The 19,191-nt window shown below is 42.8% G+C and overlaps 1 protein-coding gene across 1 annotated transcript in view; it reads left to right on the forward strand.

The window, feature by feature from the left end:
* Nucleotides 1–19,191, forward strand: part of LOC129696472 (piezo-type mechanosensitive ion channel component 2-like) — a 504,307-nt gene that overhangs the window by 363,571 nt on the left and 121,545 nt on the right. Inside the window, exons 6-10 of the mRNA XM_055634398.1 lie at nt 4,944–5,148; nt 5,546–5,759; nt 9,238–9,406; nt 12,549–12,692; nt 16,010–16,048. Of these exons, the coding sequence (XP_055490373.1) occupies nt 4,944–5,148; nt 5,546–5,759; nt 9,238–9,406; nt 12,549–12,692; nt 16,010–16,048 (771 nt within the window). The remainder of the gene's footprint in view (nt 1–4,943; nt 5,149–5,545; nt 5,760–9,237; nt 9,407–12,548; nt 12,693–16,009; nt 16,049–19,191) is intronic.

Here is a 19,191-nt window from a genome sequence, read left to right on the forward strand (position 1 = left end):
GTTATCTGTGAGTAACATTTGTGTTTACAGGCCTGTTATGGCGCTGCAAGTAAGGATTTCACTCTTCCATTGTGGACACATATAACAATTAAATACTTCCCTACCCCAACTAAAAACACAACCAGTCTGAAGGGTACTGACCCAAAACGTTACCTATCCGTGTTCACCAGAGATGCTGCCTTACCTGCTGAGTTACTCCAGCAGTTTGCATCTTTCTTAACAATTAAGCACTCATGACTTAAAAAAATTTTGGACAGGTACATGGATAGGATAGGTTTAGAGGGATATGGACCAAACACAGGCAAGTGGGACTAGTGTAGATGGAGCATGTTGGCCGGCGTGGGTAAGTTGGGCCGAAGGGCCCCGTTTCCACGCTGTAAGACTGTATGACTCGTGACTCTCATTCCTGATCATCGCTTTTCTATCACAAACTGTATAAGGAATCGCCAATGTTGCATAAAGAATCGCCTATGTTCTCACTCCAGCAATTCAGCTTCATTGGCTTTTATTGTGCCAAGTGTATGAAGAAAGGTCAACTTGCACGAAACAAGTTCTTCTTTATGTTTATTTATAAAGATTATTTTTCAACTTGACTACCTTTCTGAAGTCAACGGAATTGAATTTCGAAAGTCACTCTTGAACTGCTAACATTCAAGGATAAACTTAACCTTATTTGCCCTTGGCTGGGGAATGGTTGCGTTGAGCACCACTAACTTCCGTGCCATCACCTGTGGCTTCTCTCTATGTATAAATCTTGATAGTGGTGGTCAACCAGCACCATTCAGTCCCTTGCAAAGGGTGACATAGAAACAGGAGATGTGGAGTCAATATGGATAGAACTAAGGAATTGTAAGGGTAAAAAGACCCTAAAGGGACCCCAAACAGTAGCCAGGATATAGGATGCAAGTTGAATCAAGAGTTAAAATTGCCATGTCGTTAAGGTAATGCTCCGGTTGTTATGGAAGATTACAACATGCAGATAGACTGGGAAAATCAGGTTGGTACTGGACCCCAAGAAAGGGAGTTTGTGGAGTGCCTCCGTGATGGATTCTTAGAGCAGCTTGTACTGGAGCCTACCAGGGGGAAGGCAATTCTGGATTTAGTGTTGTGTAATGAACCAGATTTGATAAAAGAAACTTGAGGTTAAGGAGCCATTAGGAGGTAGTGACCATAATATGATAAGTTTTAATCTACAATTTGAGAGGGAAAAGGGTAAATCGGAAGTGTCAGTATTACAGTTGAACAAAGAGGACTATGGAACTATGAGGGAGGAGTTGGCCAAAGTTGACTGGAAAGATACCCTAACAGGAATGGCAGTGGAACAACAATGGCAGGTATTTCTGGGAATAATACAGAAGGTGCAGGATCAGTTCATTCCAAAGAGGAAGAAATATTCCAACGAGAGTAAGGGGTGACTGTGGCTGACAAGGGAAGTCAGGGACAGTATAAAAATAAAAGAGAAGAAGTATACCATAGCAACGATGAGCGGGAAGTCAGAAGGTTGGGTAACTTTTAAAGAGCAACAGAAGATAACTTAAAAGGCAATACGGGGAGAAAAGATGAGGTACGAAGGTAAGCTAGCCAAGAATATAAAGGAGGATTGTAAAAGCTTCTTTAGGTATGTGAAGAAGAAAAAAATTAGTTAGAACCAAAGTTGGACCCTTAAAGACTGAAAAGGGTGAATTTATTATGGGGAACAAGGAAATGGCAGATGAGTTGAACAGGTACTTTGAATCCGTCTTCATAAAGGAGGACACAAACAACCTTCTTGATATAGTAGTGGCCAGAGGATCTACGGTGACGGAGGAACTGAAGGAAATCCACATTAGGCAGGAAATGGTGTTGAGTAGACTGATGGGATTGAAGGCTGATAAATCCACAGGGCCTGATGGTCTGCATTCCAGGGTACTTAAGGAAGTCGCTCTAGAAATCGTGAATGAAATGAAATGATTCAATTTATTGTCATTGTCAGTGTACAGTACAGAGACAACGAAATGCATTTTTAGCATCTCCCTTGAAAGGGAGACACAGGGCGTCGCGGTGTGCCCGCGCCTGCCGCCGTACATTGGTGATCATTTTCCAATGTTCTGTAGATTCAGGATCAGTTCCTGTGAATTGGAGAGTAGCTAATGTTATCCCACTTTTTAAGAAAGGCGGGAGAGAGAAAACAGGGAATTATAGATCAGTTAGCCTGACATCGGTGGTGGGGAAGATGCTGGAGTCAGTCATAAAAGATGAAATAGCGACACATTTGGATAGCAGTAGCAGGATTGGTTCGAGTCAGCATGGATTTATGAAGGGGAAATCATGCTTGACTAATCATCTGGAATTTTTTGAGGATGTAACCAGGAAAATGGACAAGGGAGAGCCAGTGGATGTAATGTACCTGGACTTTCAGAAAGCATTTGATAAGGTCCCACATAGGAAATTAGTTGTCAAACTTAAGGCACATTGTGGTGGGGGTATAGTGCTGACATGAATAGAAAGTTGGTTGGCAGACAAGAAACAAAGAGTAGGGATTAACGGGTCCCTTTCAGAATGGCAGGCAGTGACTGGTGGGGTACCGCAAGGCTCGGTGCTGGGACCACAGCTATTTACAACATACATCAATGATTTAGATGAAGGGATTCAAAGTAACATTAGCAAATTTGCAGATGACACAAAGCTGGGTGGCAGTGTGAACTGTGAGGAGGATGCTATGATAATGCAGGGTGACTTGGACAGGTTGGGTGAGTGGGCAGATGCATGGCAGATGCAGTTTAATGTGGATAAATGTGTGGTTATCCACTTTGGTAGCAAAAACAGGATGGCAGATTATTATCTAAATGGTGTCAAGTTAGGAAAAGGGGAAGTACAATGGGATCTGGAGGCCCTTGTTCATCAGTTAATGAAAGTAAGCATGTAGGTACGGCAGGCAGTGAAGAAAGTGAATGGCATGTTGGCCTTTATAACAGGAAGTGGTGAGTATAGGAGCAAATAGGTCCTCCTGCAGTTGTACAGGACCCTAGTGAGACCACACATGAAGTATTGTGTGCAGTTTTGGTCTCCAAATTTGAGGAAGGATATTCTTGCTATTGAGGGAGTGCAGCGTAGGTTCACAAGGTTCATTCCCGGGATGGCGGCACCGTCATATGCTGAGAGAATGGAGTGGCTGGGGTTGTATACTCTGGAATTTAGAAGGATGAGAGGGGATCTTATGAACACATGCAAGATTATTAAGGGTTTGGACACGCTAGAGGCAGGAAACATGTTCCCGATGTTGGGGGAGTCCAGAACAAAGGGGCCACAGTTTAAGAATAAGGGGTAAGCCATTTAGAACGGAGATGAGGAAACACTTTTTCACACAGAGAGTTGTGAGTCTATGGAATTCTCTGCCTCCGAGGGTGGTGGAGGCCAGTTCTGTGGATACTTTCAAGAGAGAGCTAGATTGGGCTCTTGAAGATAGCGGAGTCAGGGGATATGGGGAAAAGGCAGGAATGGGGTACTGATTGTGAATGATCAGCCATGGTCACATTGAATGGTGGAGCTGGCTCGAAGGGCTGAATGACCTATCCCTGCACCTATTTTCTATTGTCTATTGTCTCACATGAAATCCTCCATTCCCCCAGCATACACAGTTGTTGGAGGGAACAGTGTCTTTGACCTGGATGAAACAGAGAAACATAGAAACATAGAAAATAGGTGCAGGAGTAGGCCATTTGGACTCTCGGGCCATCACCACCATTCAGTGTGATCATGGCTGATCATCCAGAACCAGTTCCTGCTTTCTTCCCATATCCCTTGATTCCGTTAGCCCAAATAGCTAAACCTAGCTCTCTCTTGAATATATCCAATGAATTGGCTTCCACTGCCTTCTGTGGCAGAGAATTCCACAGATTCACAACTTTCTGGGTGAAAATGTTTTCCTCATCTCAGTCCTAAATGGCCTGCCCCTTATTCTTAAACTGTGACAACTGGTTCTGGACCACCCCAACATCGGGAACATTTTTCCTGCATCTAGCCTGTCCAATTCCTTAAGAATTTTACATGTTTCTATAAGATATCCTCTCATCCTTCTAAATTCCAGTGAACATAAGCCCAGTTCAATCCATTATTTCATCATATGTCAGTCCCGCCGTCCTGAGAATTAACCTGGTGAACCTATGGCTGATCTACCTTTCCCTCTCAAGCGCATTCTCCTGCCTTCTCCCCATAACCCCCAACACCCTTACTAATCAAGAGTCTATCAATCTCCGTCTTAGAAATATCCATTGACGGCCTCCACAGCCGTCTGTGGCAATGAATTTCACAGATTCAGCACCCTCTGACTAAACAAATTCCTCCTCGTCTCCATTCTAAAGGTACGTCCTTATATTCCACGGCTGTGGCCTCTGGTCCTAGACTCTCCCACTAGTGGAAACATCCTCTCCACATCCACTCTATCCAAGCCTTTCACTATTTAGTAATTTTCAATGAGGTCCCCCCTCACCCTTCCAAACTCCAGGCCCAGTGTCCTCAAACGCTCCTCATTCCTGGGATCATTCTTGTAAACCTGCTCTAGATTCTCTCCAATGACAGCACATCCTTCCTCAGATAGAGAGAGATTAATTTTTTAAAGGTTGGATATGCAAGCAACTGCAGATGCTGGAATCATAAATAAAACACAAAGTGCTGGAGGAAGTCAGTCAACATTCATGGAGGGGCTGGACAGGTGACGTTCCAGGTCAGACTGGAGAAGGATCCCGATCAGAAATATCCCCGGTCCATTTCCTCCCCAGATGCTCCCTGACCCACTGAGTTCCTCCGGCACTTTGTGTTTTGCTCGATCTATGAAACTTTGTGCTTGGCAAGGTTTAGTTCCACACTGTGCAAACTGAAACTTAAACTGTGACTAGAGCCCTGGGAATTGGAACAATTAGAATTGGCTGTAGTTGACCAAAATGTTCTTCTTCTACTTCTTCTAGGAAGAAGAAAAGCTTGAACTCGATGAAGCATTAATTTGTGAGGAAGATTTTGAGGTCACAAACATGGCTGAAGAAATGGAAGGGGGAACTCGGCAAAATGTTCTTCGCAGGATAGCAGCATACGCATCATCATTAAAAGAATTTGTTGGCAATATTATAACAACCACTGGAAAAGTAGTTGTCACCATTTTACTTGGTTTAACAGGTTTGTATGCGTAGGATTATAATCCACAGCCTTGTAGTGTTTGTAAACAAATACTTTTCTAAATTCCTTTGCTCCATTTTAAACATGTAATGAATGTAGATTTTCAGAAGTACATAACTGATTAAGAATCCGTCATCTTTCACTCTCAGCTTTCTCCCTCTCCATTTATTCAGATGGCCTATTTAACTCAGCAAGTTAGGCAGCAGCCCTGGAGAACATGGATAGGTGACGGGACATGTGAAGAAGGGTCCCGACCCGAAACGTCACCTATCCATGTTCTGCAGGGATGCTGCCTGACCCGCTGAGTTACTCCAGCAACTGTGTCGACTTATGTGAACTAGCATCTGCAGTTCCTTGTATCCTCATTGATGGCTTATTTGTCTTTCTTGGTCTGCAGGTATAACGCTACCATCTCTAACCTCAGGTGTATACTTCTTTGTGTTTTTGGGGTTGTGTACATGGTGGTCCTGCGGAAAACAGTTTGATCCGCTGATATTCAGCTGCCTGTGTGTGTTAATGGCTATATTCAGTGCAGGACACCTAATTGGACTCTACCTTTACCAGTTGCAATTCTTGCAGGAGCTCGTTCCACCGGATGACTTTTATGCAAGGTAAGCAACAGTATGTCTTTGACTATAGACTTTAGAGATACAGCATGAAAACAGGCCCTTCAGCCCATCCAGTCCACGCTGACCAGTGATCACCCATTTACACTCGTTCTATGTTATCCTACTTTTGCATCCTGCACACTTTAGACTTTAGAGATCCAGTGTGTGAACAGGCCCTTCGGCCTGCCGAGTCCAAGTCGACCAGCGATCACCCCGTACACTAGCACTATCCTACAATTCTCAGAAACCTATTAACCTACAAACCTATACGTCTTTGGAGTGTGGGATGAAACCAGAGCACCTAAAGAAAAGCCACAGAGAGAACAAGCAAACCACACAGACAGCACCCATAGTTAGGATCGAACCGGGGTCTGTGGCGCTGTAAGGCAGCAACTCTAACGCTGCGCTGCGCTGTCCCACCCTTTGTTACAGTGAACATTAATGTGGCAATCTCTTAATCCTAAAATAGCCAATGTCAATCTGCCATAAAATTTACTGGTGAAAAACAAAATAATTGCCAGCAAACAAATGAAAGCCAAAACAGATTTGTTAAAGACAGAAACTTGATTAAGATCTTCAATGATACATGAGAAGGATTAATAGACAACCAGAGCATAGGAAGGAAGGAAGGAAGGCAGACAAAATTGCTGGAGAAACTCAGCGGGTGTGGCACCATCTATGGAGCAAAGGAAATAGGCAACGTTTCGGGCCAAAACCCGAAACGTTGCCTATTTCCTTCGCTCCATAGATGCTGCTGCACCTGCTGAGTTTCTCCAGCAATTTTGTCTACCTTCGATTTTCCAGCATCTGCAGTTCCTTCTTGAACACACGCTCAGGAACAAGTCAATTGATGTTTTTAGGGTGGAGATTGACAGATTCATGATTTGCAAGAGTGTCAGGGGTTATGGGGCGAAGGCAGGAGAATGGGGTTCTTCTTCTTCTTCTTGGGCGGACCACGTAAAGGTTGCAATCTCCCACCCCGAGAATGGGGTTGAGAGTGAACGATTGATCAGCTATAAATTGAATGGCGGAGTGGACTTGATGGGCTAAATGGCCTAATTCTACTCCTAGAACCTGCAAACTTATGAACTGCAGATGCTGGTTTATACCAAAGATAGACACAAAATGATGGTGTAATTCGGCAGGTCAGGCAGCATCACTCGAGATAAAGAATAGGTGATGTTTTGGGTCTGAAGAAGGCTGGGCTGAAGGGCCTGTTTCTATGTTGTATCTTCCAGTCAATCAATCAGTCAATCAGACAGGCAAAAATTCCAAATGGAGCCAACAAATTTTCAACATTGAATAAAGAACAGAAAATGGAGCAGGCTCACGTAATCGTTTTTATTTTGCTCTCCGAATATTCAATAGGCCCAGGTGAATCAGTGCTTCTTGGCGCAAATGAGGCCAATAAATGTTAATAGTCTGTTTCTTAAATATGAATATAGTAAAGTTCTTGGCACTGTACCTAACTTCATCTGGAAAGAGGTTTTCTACAGCAGAGTTACCATTTTATTTTTATGCATGACTGGTTTTACAGTTCCCTTGGGTTAAATTTTTCACTTGAAAGTTTAACACCATATCTGCTGTGACTGATGCAACAAATGGTTAATTTATTCCGCTGATCATTAATTGATTGTTCAGGGGAGGGAAGGCACAGACATTAGAGTTGGAACCAAAGGGCATCACGGTGACAGCAGTAGTTGCTGCCTTACAGCGCCAAAGACCCGGGTTCGATCCTGGCTACGGGTGCTGTCTGTAGGGAGTTTATACGTTCTCCCAGTGACCGTGTGGGTTTACTCTGGATGCCAGGTTTCCTCGCACACACCAAAGACGTACAGGTTCGTCGGTTAATTTGGCTTCAATACAAATTAATAAATTGTCCCTCGTGTGGAGGATGGTGATAGTGTATGGGGATCACCAGTTGGCACGGACTCGGTGGGCTGAAGGGCACGTTTCCACGCTGTATAATGAAAAACCAAAGATCAAGACGAAAGGCAAACCTTGTTGCACCATCTGTTCCCCATATTGTTAAGTTACATAATAAACATTGAGCTCATAATCTTGGCCGACACTGTTTAGGTTTAGTTTTATTACTGTCACATGTACTTTGTTTTCCAAGCTCTCCAGACTGAACAGTTACACCGTATGTAAATGCAATCAAGCCAAATTCAAATACAATAGATGAAGGGGAAGAGTGCAGAATAGAGTTCTCTATATTGTAACGCATTGCAGCACATCAGTTCCATAGTATTATTTGAGGGTGGTTGTATTGCCAGAGGCACCTTAATTTAGATGTAGAAAGAGTGGTCTCTGTGGCCACCCAAGTCCACAGAAATAGATCCACTATAAGCATGTAGTTTTGGCCACCGTGTTATAGGAAATGTAGAGCAGAGGGATCTAGAAGTGTAGGTGCATGGTTCCTTGAAGGTGGAGTCGCAGGTAGATAGGTGGTCAAAAAGGCACATTGACCTTCACCAGTCTGAGTATTGAGTATAGAAGTTGAGAGATCATGTTGCAGTTGTATGAAACATTGGTGAGGCCGCATTTAGAGTATTGTGTTCAGTTCTGGGCTCAATGTTATAGAAAATATGTTGTCAAGCTGGAAAGGGTATAGAGAAGATTTACAAGGATGTTGCCAGGGCTAGAGGGTCTGAACTATAGGGCGAGATTGAGTAGATTGGGACTCTATTCCTTGGAGCGCAGGAGGATAAGGGGTGATATTATTGAGGTGTATAAAATCATGAGAGGAATAGAGCGGGTAGATGCACAGAGTCTCTTGCCCCGAGCAGGTGAATCAAGGACCAGAGGACATAAGTTTAAGGTGAAGGGGAAAAGATTTAATAGGAATCTGAGGGGTAACTTTTTCACACAAGGGGTAGTGGGTGTATGGAACAAGCAGCCAGAGGAGGTAGTTGAGGCTGGGACTATCCTAACATTTAAGAAACAGTTGGACAGGAACATGGATAGGACAGGCTTGGAGGGATTTATTCCTTGGAGGGCAGGAGGATGTTATAGAGGTGTTAGTGTAAGGGTAATGGCTGGGCGACATGAGCTCGGTGGGCTCACGGCCTGTTTCTAAGCTGTATTTCTCAAGTCTAAATCATACAATATTTACATTCTGCTGGTACTCTGGTTTCCTCCCACACTTCGAACACGTAAGGGTTTTTTGGTTCATTGCCTTTGGTAAAATTATCCATTTTCCCAAGTGAATATAGGATAGTGTTAGTGTGCCGGGATCGCCGGTCGGCGCGGGCATGGTAGGTCGACGGGTCTGTTTCCGCGCTGTATCGCTGAACTAAAACTAAAACAATCTGTATTTCCTCTTCTCCTCAACCCTTCTGTCAATGGAAACCATTTTGCTTTGTTGTGTCCCTTGCTCATTTTTTAATATCTCTGTTGTTTTCAATAAAAATATAATTGTAATTCCATTATTATTGCAGCTTTGGCCCTGGTAATAAGGTAATCATCTTTCCTTTAACAGGTTGTTTGGTGTATCGCCAGTGATTCAAACAAACTGCACAACAACATGGAAGATTATAGCCAACCCCAAGATGTCTTGGCCCCAACATGTTAATCCTATAATGCTGTTATTATTGTACTACACCTTGGCAACACTTATCCGTCTCTGGCTTCAAGAGCCTATTGTAACGGTGGGCAGTGTTCAATATGTATAGGACTTATTCTTGTATTGTTTGTTGACTTGAAGAGCCATGAACTTGACATTAACAATCCATTACCCATCCTGAAGATCATAACATCTCATAGTGGACAATGGTGCAGTTGGTAGAGCTGCTACCGACCGCACAGTACCAGTGACCCGGGTACGATCCCGACCTGTCTGTGTGGAGTTTACACGTTCTCCCTGTGTGATTTTGACCATGTTTCGTCATTATGATTTGATTTGTTTCAAATCTTTTCATACCTCTAGGTCCTCTCTCCCCTGACTCTCAGTCTGAAACATAGAAACATAGAAAATAGGTGCAGGGATAGGCCATTCGGCCCTTCGAGCCTGCACCGCCATTCAATATGATCATGGCTGATCATCCAACTCAGTATCCTGTACCTGCCTTCTCTCCATACCCCCTGATCCCTTTAGCCACAAGGGCCACATCTAACTCCCTCTTAAATATACCCAATGAACTGGCCTCAACTACCTTCTGTGGCAGAAAATTTCAGAGATTCATCACTCTTTGTGTGAAAAATGTTTTCCTCATCTCGGTCCTAAAAGATTTCCCCCTTGTCCTTAAACTGTGACCCCTTGTTTTGGACTTCCCCAACATCGGGAACAATCTTCCTGCATCTAGTCTGTCCAACCCCTTAAGAATTTTGTAAGTTTCTATAAGATCCCCCCTCAATCTTCTAAACTCTAGCGAGTACAAACCAATTCTATCCAGTCTTTCTTCATATGAAAGTCCTGACATCCCAGGAATCAGTCCGGCGAACCTTCTCTGTACTTCCTCTATGGCAAGAATGTCCTTCCTCAGATTAGGAGACCAAAACTGTACACAATACTCCAGGTGTGGTCTCACCAAGACCCTGTACAACTGCAGTAGAACCTCCCTGCTCCTATACTCAAATTCTTTTGCTATGAATGCTAACATACCATTCGCCTTCTTCACTGCCTGCTGCACCTGCATGCCTACTTTTAATGACTGGTGTACCATGACACCCAGGTCTCGTTGCATCTCCCTCTTTCCTAATCGGCCACCATTCAGATAATAGTCTACTTTCCTGCTTTTGCCACCAAAGTGGATAACCTCACATTTATCCACATTATAATGCATCTGCCATGCATTTGCCCACTCACCCAGCCTATCCAAGTCATCTTGCAGCCTCCTAGCATCCTCACAGCTAACACTGCCCCCCAGCTTTGTGTCATCCGCAAATTTGGAGATGTTGCATTCAATTCCCTCGTCCATTAATATATATCGTAAATAACTGGGATCCCAGCACTGGGCCTTGCGGTAACCCACTAGGTCCTGACCCAAAATGTCACCTATTCCTTTTCTCCAGAGATGCTGCCTGACCCGTTGAGTTACCCCAGCATTTTGTGTCGATCTTTGGTGTAAACCAGCATCTGCAGTTCCTTCCTACACACCTTGGTCTTGTGAATTTCCTCCGGCTTCTCCAAGATTCCTCCCAAGTCCCAAAGACATGCAGGATTGCGGGTTAATTGTCCTCTCTAATTTTTCTGCAGTGTGGACATGAAAGTGCGATAACAGAACTAGTGTGAGCGGGTGATCGATGATCAGCGTGGGCTCAGTTGGTCGAAGGGCCTGTTTCCACTGCATCTTTCAATCGATCGATGGATCGATCAATCAATTAATCAATCTCAGACTTTTTTTATCTCTTTTTTTTTCATAGAAGATATAGAACATAGAACACTACACATGGGAACGGGCCCTTTAGCCTACAATGTTTGTGCTGAACATGATGCCTAGCTGAATTCATCTTATCTGCCTGCACATAATGCCTCCATTCTCTGCACATCCATCCATGTGTCTACCTGAAAGCCTCTTATCATTTACCTGTCTCCACCACACCTGGCATCACATTGCAAGTGTGTAAACAAACATGACCCACACACATCTCCTTTAAACTGCTCCTCACCTTAAAGCATCGCTCTCTGCTCCCACCCCTTCCACCCTGAGCAAAAGGTTCTGATTGTCTATTCCATCTCTGCCTCTTGTGATTTTATATATCAGGTCTCCACTCTGCCTCCGATGTTCCAGAGAAAACAATCCGGGTTTGTCTCACTTCTCCTTGTAGCTAATACCAGGCATCATCCTTGTAACCATCTTCTGCATTCTCTCCAATGCTTCCACATCCTTCCTGTAACAGGGTGACATATCAACCATTTTCAGAATTTCAGCTTTAGAGTAGAAGCAATAGGATCAGGAGTAGGACCCTGTTCCACAATGAAAAGCCCTTGTCTAACCTCAGCATTGCCTTCTGCTCCACATTCCCCATAAACATTGATTCTGCTATAATCCAACTATCTATCTATTCCATCTTGAAATCACTTCATGACCAACTGGGTTAAAAATGTAAAGGATGCAGAACCTTGGAGAAAATAAATTCCCACAGTCCTAGTCATCTGGTGTGGAAATAGGCCCTTTGGCCCAACCTGCCCACGTCGCCCAACATGCCCCATCTACTCCATACCCCACCTGCCCGTGCTTGGCCCATAACCCTCACAACCTGTCCTATCCAAGTACCTGGCCAAATGTCTCTGAAATGTTATGATTGTATCTGCCTCAACTACCTCTTCCGGCAGCTTGTTCCATATAGCCACCACTTTATGTGTAAAAAAGATACTCCTCATCTCAATCCTAAATGGCCATCTCTTTATTCTGGAATCACCCACACACAAATACATCCTCTCAGCATCTACCCTATATGTTCAATAAGATTATCTGTGAATCGACCAAACTCCACCCTACAAAGACTCGTCATCCCAAGAAGGAATCCAGTGAACCTTCTCTACATTTCTTCAGAGGCAAATAAAACCTTTGTAAAGAGACCACATCTCGATGTGCATTCATCAAAACACAGTTAGTTGTCTTGCCTTCTTTGGTACCCTTATCCCTTTTGCAATGAAGACCAACCTGAGGTTTGATTGGTCCCTGAGGCCTTTACCTGAAAGAGAGATAGCACATTACTGACCTTAGTTGTCTTCTGATAAACCAGTAGATACCAAAGTATGTTAGAAATGTTACGAGTTTGACTATTACTTCATTGTAGTCAGAATGTTTGCATGATTAGTTTGTAAAATCCTGTTTTGTTTAACAGCCCTTACAGGATGAGCAAGAGGAGGAAAATAATGAAAATGAGGAAGATGGGCAAAAGGAAGCACTTGAGTGTAATTCTACAGTCACCGCTGAAGTGAGACGTAACTTGTGGTATACAGCGCACTATGCAACAGATGAGAGAAGGGTAGGTACCTCTTAAACCACCATACTCCTGATAGAAAACTTCAAACTCAATCTCAGTTCATCTAAATTGTTAAGGGGATAATGTTTTCCTTAGTTATGTTTTTATTTTGGGCTGCATGGATTCTCTGTAAGTGTAGCTGTTTCTTGTCTGCGTACATTTAGTAACATGAACACCGCACTAATCTATACAGTATGTAGTGGCACCATAGTGCAGCGGTAGAGTTACTGCCTTACAGCACCAGAGACCCGGGTTCGATCCTGACTGCAGGTACTGTCTGTACGGAGTTTGTACGTTCTCTTTGTGACCTGTGTGGGTTTTTTCCTGGAGCTCTGATTTCCTCCCACACTCCAAAGACGTACAGGTTGGTAGGCTAATTGACAGTAGACAATAGACAAAAGGTGCAGGAGTAGGCCATTCGGTCCTTCGAGCCTGCACCGCCATTCAATATTCAATGTGATCATGGCTGATCATCCCCAATCAGTACCCCGTTCCTGCCTTCTCCCCATATCCCCTGACTCCACTATTTTTAAGAGCCCTATCTAGTTCTCTCTTGAAAGCATCCAGAGAACCCGCCTCCTCCGCAACTGAGGCAGAGAATTCCACAGACTCACCACTCTCTGTGAGGAAAAGTGTTTCCTCGTCTCCGTTCTAAATGGCTTACTCCTTATTCTTAAACTGTGGCTTGATATAATTGTAAATTGTCCCTAGTCTGTGTAGGATAATGCTAGTGTACGGGATCACTGGTCGGCGCAGACTCAGTGGACTAAAGGGCCTGTTTCCCATGCTGTATCTCTAAACTAAACTTAACTAAACTATGTACAGTTAGTAGGTACACAAAAATGCTGGAGAAACTCAGCGGGTGCAGCAGCATGTATGGAGCGAAGGAAATAGGTGACGTTTCGGGCCGAAACCCTTCTTCAGACAGTTAGTACAGTTAGTACTTAGATCAATCATGTTCAGGTAAAGTGTCATGCAGATGTCTAAAATTAAATAATTAATAGGTTAATATTTGGTTAAAAATGTCCAGTGAGTACTATTGCACATGGGTCAAATTAGTTGTTCTGAAAGCTGGATTCTTTCATGATGTTTTTGAGACAATGTGTGAATCATGTACGTTATGTTAAAATTTCCCTTTTATGTAGAATGGCGCAATTCTTAAATGTACTTGCACATGTCCATCAGTGAAGAATATAATGTAGAATATACTTTTCAGAGTGATCATATAAAAAAGTATTAAGAACCTTGTAAAGAATTGAACAGAAATTCTTCTGTACCACAAATCTGGCATCCAGCATGGCCACAAATAGGCCTCAAAACCACATTGGAAGGAACAGTGAATTTTGATTTTTTTTAAAGAATTATTTAGAATCATGCTTCATCTCCATATGTTGACATAACATGAGGCAACATTCTCCCGACGTGTCTCCACTGATATTTAACTTTCTAAGGAGTTTCCTTCTCTCCTGTTGTGGGAGGCGTCCCCTGGGCACGGAGATTAAAGATGGCCGGGGCAAGGAGAAGGAGAACAGTTCACTGAATTACTAGACTGCAACTGGGAACGTGAAATGGCACTAAAACCTGGCGACTTTTGCATATCAAGCGGGCTGTTTCTATGCATTATGTACTTAACTGGGGATTGTACTTATGTATGACAATAGTCTTCTAGTCTTACTGATAGGCGTCAGTAAGAAGAAAAGGATACAAAAAAAGAATTTCATTGTATCTTGGTACACATGAGGGACAATTTACAATTTACAGAAGCCAATTAACCTGCAAACCTGCACGTCTTTGGAGCGTGTGCAAACTGGAGCACCTGGAGAAAACCCACGCAGGTCACGGGGAGAATGTACAAACTTAATACATTCAGCACCCATAGTCAGGATCGAACCTGGGTTTCTGGCGCTGTAAGGCAGCAACTCTACCTCTGCCCCACTGTAAAGCTCTAAATGATGATGAATCAAGCTGGTCACTTTGTCCTGGATAGTGTTACAATTTGTGGCTTTTATTGGAACTGCACACATCTTTGCAAATAGAGATTGTTCCATTAAGCTCTTGAAGATGAAGTGAATTTCTATGTATCATTAATCTACAGTATAAGCATTGCTCCTACTCTACCATCAGAAGATGACGTCCACATTGGAACATAGGTGTGGACCATTGAATCACTTAAGCCTGTTTAGTCGTTACGGCTGATCTTTGTCTTAACTCCATCTCCACACCTTGTTTTGTAACCCATTGGATACTTTGACTAATAAATCTCCATCATTTAAAATAAGATTGAAATCTTATTTTGCTAATTTAGCGTTTCACTCACCGCTAATATACATGATATGTTTTGGTCTGCAAAAATATAGAATGAATTGCCTAATAACAATACCAAAACTGATCTCAATATGAGCTGCTACATTTTCCATGATCCCATTTCATGCCCCATATAGTGCGACTAGTCTAGCAGCACTTTGTATGGGACTATAATCAAGGCACACAAAGTAGAGTCATAGTCATACAGCGTGGAAACAGGCCCTTTGGCCCACTTTTCCCCAGCCGACCAACAGGCCCCATCTCGACAAGTCCCACATTTGGCCCATTTCCATCCAAACCTTTCCGATCCATGTACCTGTCCAAATATTTATTAAACATTGCGATAGTCCCTGCCTCAACCTCCTCCTCTGGCAGCTCGTTCCACACACCCATCACCTTTGTGTAAAAAGGTTGCCACTCGAGTTCCAATTAAATCTTTATCCCCTCACCTTAAACCTATGTCCATTTGTTCTTGATTCCCCTACTCTGGGCAAGACTCGGTGCACTTACCCAATCTTTTCCTCACATGATCCTATACACCTCCATAAGATCACCCCTCATCCTCCTGCGCCCTAAGGAATAAAATCCTAACCTGCTCATTTTCTTCCTGGTGCTTAGGCTTTCGAGTCCTGGCAACATCCTCGTAAATCTTCTCTGCACCCTTTCCACCTTAACAACTTCTTTCCTACAGCAGTGTGACCAAAACACAATGCTCAAAATATGGCCTCACCAATGTAATTTACAATTCTAACAAAACCTCCCAACATCTATAGTCAATACTCTGCCTGATGAAGGCCAATATGTTGAAAGCCTTGACTACCCTATCCTTCTGCAAAGCCACTCTCAAGGAAATTGAGGTCTATGGATAAACAAAAAGCATTCATGATTAATAACGACTCTTTCTTTATATATTTTAGATGTATTGACATAAGTTAAAATTGATTTATGTTCTATGTATATATCTATAGACCATTGTTTGCATGTTTGTAACATGTTCTTCTCTCTGCCTCTTTCAGCTCCTTACAATTACCCAGGATGACTCCAGCTTCTCTGATGTTAGTAAACCTGCTTTAGAAATGTATCAACATGTACCCCTCAACCCAGCATCACTTCCAAGCACTTCCAATGGCTGCATAATTTGCAGCTTTTCTATCCCCAAGCTTAACAATTCACAACTCATGGAGTCATAGAATCATAATGTTAACAGCGTGGAACCAGACCCTTCGGCCCAACTTGCCCACACCAACCAACATGTCCCATCCACACTAGTCCCACCTGCCTGCGTTTGACCCATATCCCTCTAAACCTCCCTATCCCCTGTCTAAATGTTTCTTTAACTTTGCAATAGACCCTGCCTCAACTACCTCCTCTGGCACCCACCCTCTGTGTGAAAAAGTTGCCCCTCAAATTCCAATCAAATCTTTCCCCCTTCACCTTAAACCTATGTTCTCTGGTTCTCGATTCCCCTACTCTGGGCAAGAAACTCTGTGGGTCTACCCGATCTATTTATTTCATGAAATTAAACATTATCCTTTACACCTGTCTTTTGCCTGGCATTTGTCCAACAATCTGCCCATCTAAAAACCTGCGTTTACCCATCACCGGCCATGCTCCTGCCCCTCCTCTTTTCCAACTTTCTTTCCCTCTCCGCTGCAATCAGTCTAAAAAAGGGTCTCGACCCGAAACGTCACCTATCCCTGTTCTCCAGAGATGCTTCCTGACCCTCTGTGTTACTCCAGCACTTTGTGTCTATCTTTAGAAATCTATTGTTGCCGGTGTTGTTAGGTTATATTTTTAAACCACCTGTAACTGCAAAACTATTCGCTCTTTGGGTTACTTTTTGCTAGTTGCAGAGTTTCTGCACAATAATATTCCATAGAAAATCATTAAGTTCTCTCAAGGATCCATTTTTTGCCTTCAGGATAATTTCTCAGTTATCATTTCTACAAATCCTTTACATTTAACATTGAGAAGGATTTCTTACATGTAAAATAACCCCAGCAAAATGAAAGAAATCTGGAATGTTGTATTGCAAACCCATTGCTCAATAAGTGAATGTTATTTAAATTGTGCAAATTGTAACTTATTGTTTGTCATTTTACCAATTATATTTTTATTAGTTTTAAGGTCAGGGGGGCAGGAACATGAGGGTTATTTTTTTTCATACAGTGGGTGGCGGGTATGTGGAACGAGCTGCCAGTGGAGATAGTTGAGGCAGGTACTATAACCACACTCACAAAATATTTGGATAGGTACATAGGTAGGAAAGGTTTAGAGGAATATAGGCCAAATGCAGGCAGGTGTGACTAGTGTAGATGGGCCATCTTGGTCAGCATGGACAAGTTGGGTTGAAGAGCCTGTTTCTGTCAGAGCTGGAAAAGTATTCTGAGTATTTCAAACATTTCCAGTCTTCAATTCAACTATCCAGTTTCTGGATTCGGAATGTAGGAACAAGGAACTGCAGATAGACACAAAAAGCTGGAGAAACTCAGCGGGTCAGGTAGAATCTTTGGAGAAAAGGAATGTGACGTTTCGGGTTGGAAAGTCAAAGTCAAAGTCAATTTTATTCGTCACATGCATCCGAAGGTGCAGTGAAATGAATTTGCCAGCAGCGATGCACTTAAAAAGAACACACAATACATAGGTATGTTACAAAACCTACCTGAATCGTCATTGGGAATCTGCCCACAGCCATGTCCGCGATTTTGGCGCTGTTTGGAGGGGGCGGGTTTAAAACGCGATTTTTACTAGGCTGTTCTAATCGCAGATGTTCAGCCTAGTAAATCATTAACGAAAAATCACTGCAAGACCCGGTCCCAAAAGGTATTATTAGTTTTATAGGCCTCGATAATATAGTTATAATAGTTTTAAAATTACTCTCTCATTCCGCAACCTCTCGCAGCCCCAGGGTTTTATAAAGCAAACAATTAAAGGTATGTACCTTATTTTTACATTAAATGGGGCATATATATAACCCTGTATATCAAGTTATCTATAACGAATAGTTCATTTTGGGCTTTTTATATCCCGCAGTATTTTTCTCGGCATTTGAGGGCACTAATCCAGCGCTATGTCAACGTTCTAAACCAGCGCGTTCCACATGAACCCACTAGAAAGCCGATTTAAATGGGCATTTATTTACAGCAATTGAACACTAAATTCCTTCCATTTGGCCTATAAATTAATGTAAATTAGATATAAAAATCATGTTATATTGTGAATTATTTGTGAATAATCTGTGGACACGTAGGCTATTAAAAAATGTAAATGTTTCCTTAAGAAATGGGCTTTTGACTATCCAAGATCACAGCTTTTTTGTAATGTCCATTGAAAATCAATAGGGAACAAGATGCTAATTTCCGAGTATGAAAATGGCCATAACTTTTTTAATACTTGAGATATGAAAGTGAATTTGGTGTCAAATTAAACTTATTGTTATGCTTTATCTGATGGGATAAATTGCAGACTTGATTTTTAAAATCTCAAAATTTTGTAACATTGCTACAATACACAATAAAATTTAACACAATAGCATTCTTCACTGTGGTGGAAAGCAACAAAGTTTAGCCAGTCCTCCTCCTTGCCCACCCGTGGTCGGGGCCATAAACCCTCTGTAGTCACCGCTATTGATGGCCCGATGTACAGGCCCTCTCGTCGGGATGATTGAAAATCCGACATGGAGACGGTCGAACACACTCCGCGGCTTGGAATTCCTGAATCGGCACTTTCCTTGGAGTTCCTGAATCGAACTCTTCTTCAGTCTCAATCCGAAACGTCATCTATTCCTTTTCCTTAGAGATGCCAACTGGCCCACTGAGTTACTCCAGCTTTTTGTGTCTATCTTCAGTTTAAACCAGCATCTGCAGGTCCTTTCTACACAACAAGAACCACAGGTGCTGGTTTACACTAAAGGATACAAAGATAGTCATAAAGTGTTGGAGTAAATGAGCAGGTCAGGCAGCATCTCTGGAGACAAAGGATGTGTGACACTTCGAATCGGGGCCCTTCTTCAGACCCTTCTTCAGACTTAAGAGTGATCACGACCCAAAATGTCACCTATCTATGTTCTCCATAGATACTGCCCGACCTGGTAAGTTACTCCAGCACTTTGTGTCCTTTACAGAATCTGCAATTTTTTTACCTACACTTGCTGGTAAGATTAGGAAGATATAGATTGTACAGAAGTATCCCGTGGAAG

This window comes from Leucoraja erinacea, chromosome 4 (assembly GCF_028641065.1).
Source record: "Leucoraja erinacea ecotype New England chromosome 4, Leri_hhj_1, whole genome shotgun sequence".
Classification (NCBI taxonomy): Eukaryota; Metazoa; Chordata; class Chondrichthyes; order Rajiformes; family Rajidae; genus Leucoraja; species Leucoraja erinaceus.